At 34.8% G+C, this 5011-nt stretch overlaps 1 protein-coding gene across 1 annotated transcript; it reads right to left on the bottom strand.

Annotated features, from left to right (window-relative positions):
- Window positions 1-221: 221 nt before the first annotated feature.
- On the bottom strand, window positions 222-3930 carry LOC127787495 (50S ribosomal protein L19-1, chloroplastic). The gene is made up of 5 exons (XM_052315556.1): window positions 3769-3930; window positions 3284-3640; window positions 2424-2510; window positions 2208-2341; window positions 222-534 (listed from the first exon to the last, which is right to left on the bottom strand). The coding sequence occupies exons 1-5, from the start codon at window positions 3790-3792 to the stop codon at window positions 426-428; spliced, it is 711 nt and encodes a 236-aa protein (XP_052171516.1). The 5' UTR covers window positions 3793-3930; the 3' UTR covers window positions 222-425.
- Window positions 3931-5011: the final 1081 nt, after the last annotated feature.

Raw genomic sequence — 5011 nt, forward strand, 5'->3', positions numbered from 1 at the left:
ATTCCACAAGAAAGGGGAAACAAGAGTTCCCCCATTTTCTATGAATCAAAGTTACACAAGCATGTTTCTTATGAATCACAAACTTTGGCAAGAGCATCATCTGAATAATAATGCAGAGATTGTTATCCATTTACAAAGAAAATATATACACATGAGATGCTATTAAAATGTTGAAAACCTGAAGCATCTGCCTAAATCAATAATCACATAAGCCACTGATGTAATCCAATATACAAATACATATATATATATATCAATCCTTGGAATATTTCATGGATTACCTCAGGGAAACGAGGGAATTTTATATTTCATCACAAAAATAGGATTCAGAACAAATTTAGCCTCTAGAATTACCATGGAAAGCGAGGAAAGGCAACTAATTAAAGGCAAAATACATGACAAAGAACCATCCTCCTCCATGGCTTTCATTTAAAAGTGGAGAGCCTGGGAAGCTTCTCTCTCAAATAGTACAACCTTGCTCTTCTTACTTTCCTGTGGCTCAATACTTTTATCTCTTTGATATTTGGGGAGTACCTGCATATGGGAAAAATCAGAGAAGAAAGGTTCATTCACTCGCAGTAGTTCTAAGCCATCATAACACAACACCCCCCCCCCCCCACCCCCCCCCCCAAACAAAAATAAATAAATAAGACCACAATCAAGAAATTCTTTTAAACACACAGTATGAATGGTAGAGAGTAAAACGAAATTTCAGCTGAGTGAAGTTATTCTTATCTTTTAGTCTTGAATATAAGAATACAAATGAGAGTTTGACTGGATTGAGTAATCTCATCAACACTTTACAGTGTTGAGGGTATTCTTCTTTATCACAGCAGGTTCCAAACTCAGATAAGGAAGAATAACGTGTTAAGGTAGCATTTGTTAAAAGAAGTAAAATAACACTGTATCAAGATAAGATTGGAATGATTTCCGAACCAAAATATAGAATGATCAAAATAAGCTTAGGAAGCATTCCAAGATTTTTATTAAATTGTTTGCTAAATTTTCTGAAATGCACTAAAGGACACATGCGTCTTTTTTTCTTATCTATAAGAACTAACAATAAATTTATCAAGAAGAGAGATAAATTTATCTGAAAAAATTCAGATAAGAAGTCACGTGACTTCTTTTCCAAGAGCCGTCAGATAAATTTAACAAATACAATAGAAATCACTTTTATTTGAAATGCTTTCCATATCCCATTTTTTTCAGTCTATATCTTGATTAACAAACACTATCTAAGTAGTCAACAACCAACATAAAAATCATTGGATCTTTCAAAATAAGTTCTAGAATTCCTGTGGCAGATCTCACCTAGAGTGATTAAGGCTTTTGATGATGACAATAATGGAATTATCCTTGTCTTTTAGCATTAAGTAATTTTCTGACCTATGGTCTGTACTCAGACTTGTAACTGTCAATCCAGAAAAAGAAAAACTTGATGCAGATAAGGGTTGTCTTCTCTTTTATTTGTAATGTTTAGAAAGGAGGAAATAGATGACCGTTTACTCTTTTTGTAGGTTTCCAATCTCATGACATGATAGGGGAAGGAGGAGGGGGGAAGAGAAAGAGGGAGGTATCTACAAGACTTTCTCTAGCAAACCTGAATACACTCTATACCTAAAAAGACTTCAGATGGTATTCCCTAGTAAGCTTTTTATTTTTGCAAGTGTTTTGTCGGGTTTCTTTGCTGAACCATAATCCTGATTTCCAGGATAGATAAAAGGGTTCGTTTCGACATAAAGTAGCCATTTCACTCGCCAAGCTAGACATACTAAAGCTTATGTTGGACAACAATCTGAAGTGAGAAAGGGAAAAAGATTTATGGATGACTTGAAAATTCAGCCAAAAAAAATTATAAACTTAGGAATTCACAGCACTAGTTATGGAATTCTTGAGAACCCATCCACACCTGGCACATAGAACCTATACAACCAGACAAATTGATCTTAGTCTTCCCTTGATAAAGAGGTTGCATTTCATTATGGGATATTCACCTTTTCATCATGTAGTCAAAAGTAAACAAACTTTGTAAGTGAAACACAATTAAGCATTCATTTTCTGGCACCACCGCACTTTTTAAATTCAAAGTTAAACATCTAGGACAACTAAAAGGGCATTATTGAAAGCTTCCCACATGTGAGATTTTGCTGTTCTTGAGATAATTTAGTTTTACATCAAGCAGTAACACACAAAGTAAAACTTACACAGGGAACACAATCTCAACCCCAATGCCAGCAATTATCCTCCGAATCCGAATTGTCGTGTGAATACCAGCATTTTGCTTTGATATGACTATACCTTTATATATAGACAATCTACGCCTATTTTCTGGAACTTCCTGCAATTGCATAACCAAACTCATAAAACTTCCCATGAAGCGAATGAACAAGCTAAAACCAAATAATCTGAGTCCCAAATACCAGTTTGATTTCCACAATGTCCCCAGTCCTGAGGTCAGGAACAGGCCTTTGCTGCTCAGATGCCTCAATGGCTCTCTTATTTAAGATCTACTCATAGAACATAAAAATTTCTAAAAAAAGTTAAGCCAGATATTGAATATAATATATGAAGATAAACTAAGAAAACATTCCAAATCTTACATAACTTGTTTTTACTGGGGCAAAACAACCCAACACGTGTTTATATATTTAGGCAACATTGACCCACAATTAAGGATCTGCACTGATTCACAAACAGAGTTCAATAGAGAATTTTAATAATGAATGATTTAATTTACTAGTGATCATATATTCAGAAGGAAAACACTTCTAAAATTAGCTAATAATTGCAAAAAATGCAACTTGCATATGGTTTCGGTGGCATTTTCTGTGGAAAAATTCAGTAAGCTGGCATTTTCCTATTGGCTTCCATAACATTACTGAAACACTGGACTAATTTCATTTTCATTGCCCTAGTTTCTTGGCAACAGACCTTTGTTTTTCCACATTGTACAGGTTGGTTTCACAATGTCAATTATTTTCATTCACTGCCATCTCATGAAACATTTCTATATGAAGATGGTATTGGAACTTCATCTCATCATTCCTTGCAAGAGGGTGGGGGGTTTGGAAGGGCATCCAATATAAAATTTAGCCGCATTGTTCTTTATCGTGAATTTGTATTGTAAATGTGATTTCAAGATTTCAATTGACATTATAAATACTGTGCCACCAATCCTAATTTGGTTAGGATAAGGTGCAGTTGATGACGATGATATATTTCTTGGCAACAGACCAATTATACTATAATAACAGGCATAGTTGAAGTGAAATTTTTTTACCCCCATTATGTCTCCCAGCTTGACCCGAGGATCCCTCGGCGGCTTTTCCTCCTCTTGGACCTCTGCTTCAGCCTCAGCCTCCACTTCAGGGGCTTCAGAATCAGCAGCTTCACTCTCTTCAACGCTCTCAGTGGCCTCCGCTTCTCCCCCAGAGCTCGACTCCGCTCTGACAACAAACGACAAAGCACCCAATTTCGCCGTCACGGGGTCAAAACTCGATCCAAGCGCATCCGACGAAACCCTAGGAAACGAAGCTCGAGCCAAATTGACCGGAGAGGGATGACGAGAGACGAAGGCGGAACACCCTAGCGTCCTCGGATGCGACTGTGTAGGGTTTCTAGGAATCGTAAACAGCACCTACAATCAATCAGCACGTTCAACTCCTTGCCATAAAAATCAAAGACAAAACAAATGAATGCACGTACATATATACACAAATGGCAGTGATATATATATAGAAAGAGAGAAAGAGGGGAGGTGAGTGCCTGAGAGAGAAGATTGGAGGCCATGCCTGAGAGAGCTTTGCAGCGAGCGCTTGGGAAGTGACGCAGTGGCAAAATGGCCTTATCCTTTGGTGGTGGACGCTTGAGCTGCGCCGTGCGCCCCACGGCTCATTTTATCATATTGTGGCGAAATTCTGTTATATTGCGCCGAGGACTTGAATTCGGGGGCAACCTTGGTGCCCAAGGGTACCGCTACCCTTGAGCTATCCACCGTAGATCTCCCCCTTTAAAACCTCAGCCATTCGATTCCTTCACCTGGCAACCCATTTAATAATTAATAGTTAAAATAATACTATTTATCTATTGAATATAAATCTTCAGTTTAGATATCATCTTTTCATGAAAAATGAAAAGGTTATTTTTATTTTCTAAAGTTGACTCAAACTAAGTTCTCTATTTTTTTTTATTATATTATAAATAATTTATTCTCTATTTTAATTTTATCTCAAAAATTAGATTTGCTTAAACTACACTTCCTATTTTTCTCTCTATTTGACATCTTATTTCATTTATTTATTAATAAACTTTAATTCTATTTTTTTTATTTTACTTATATTTTGTATTATTATAAAAATTTATTATTTATTTATAATTTAATCATAAATATTACTGTATTAAATTTTAATAATAATTAATATATTTTTAAATTAAATTACTAATATTTTTTAAATATAATTATTTAACAAAATTGTTTGAAATAATTCCATAATAATAAATTTAAAATTTTAATATGTTAAAATTAAATTCCAACAATAGTCATATTCCACAATGAGATAATTCACTAATGTGCAATTTTATATAAAAAATTATAAATATATTTAACACAATTCTCTCTAATTTAGATAACTAGTCACATTTTGTTCAAGAATTTAATTAATCTCGTCATAGGATTATCTTTGAACATTTAATATACAAAATAATCAAATAAACGCATACACAAAATTAATAATCAAATACACAAATCAATAACTAAATATACAATATCACTCATTCAATACACAAATAAATAAAAGATTCTCCAAAATCTATAATCACAAACCCAGATCTGTCTATTTCATCATGCTCCCCACCGAACAAGCCACTCATCACCACCGACGAATTTGCTAGTAGCCGTCGCCGTTGTAGCTGGATTTAGTGGTCGTCACCCAACCTGGTCTATTGCTTATCATTGCCATTTTTGCGTATATTCCTCCACGTCTGTCGGTTGTCTTCTCTGGCTGATTTT

This window comes from Diospyros lotus, chromosome 12 (assembly GCF_014633365.1).
Source record: "Diospyros lotus cultivar Yz01 chromosome 12, ASM1463336v1, whole genome shotgun sequence".
NCBI lineage: Eukaryota > Viridiplantae > Streptophyta > Magnoliopsida > Ericales > Ebenaceae > Diospyros > Diospyros lotus.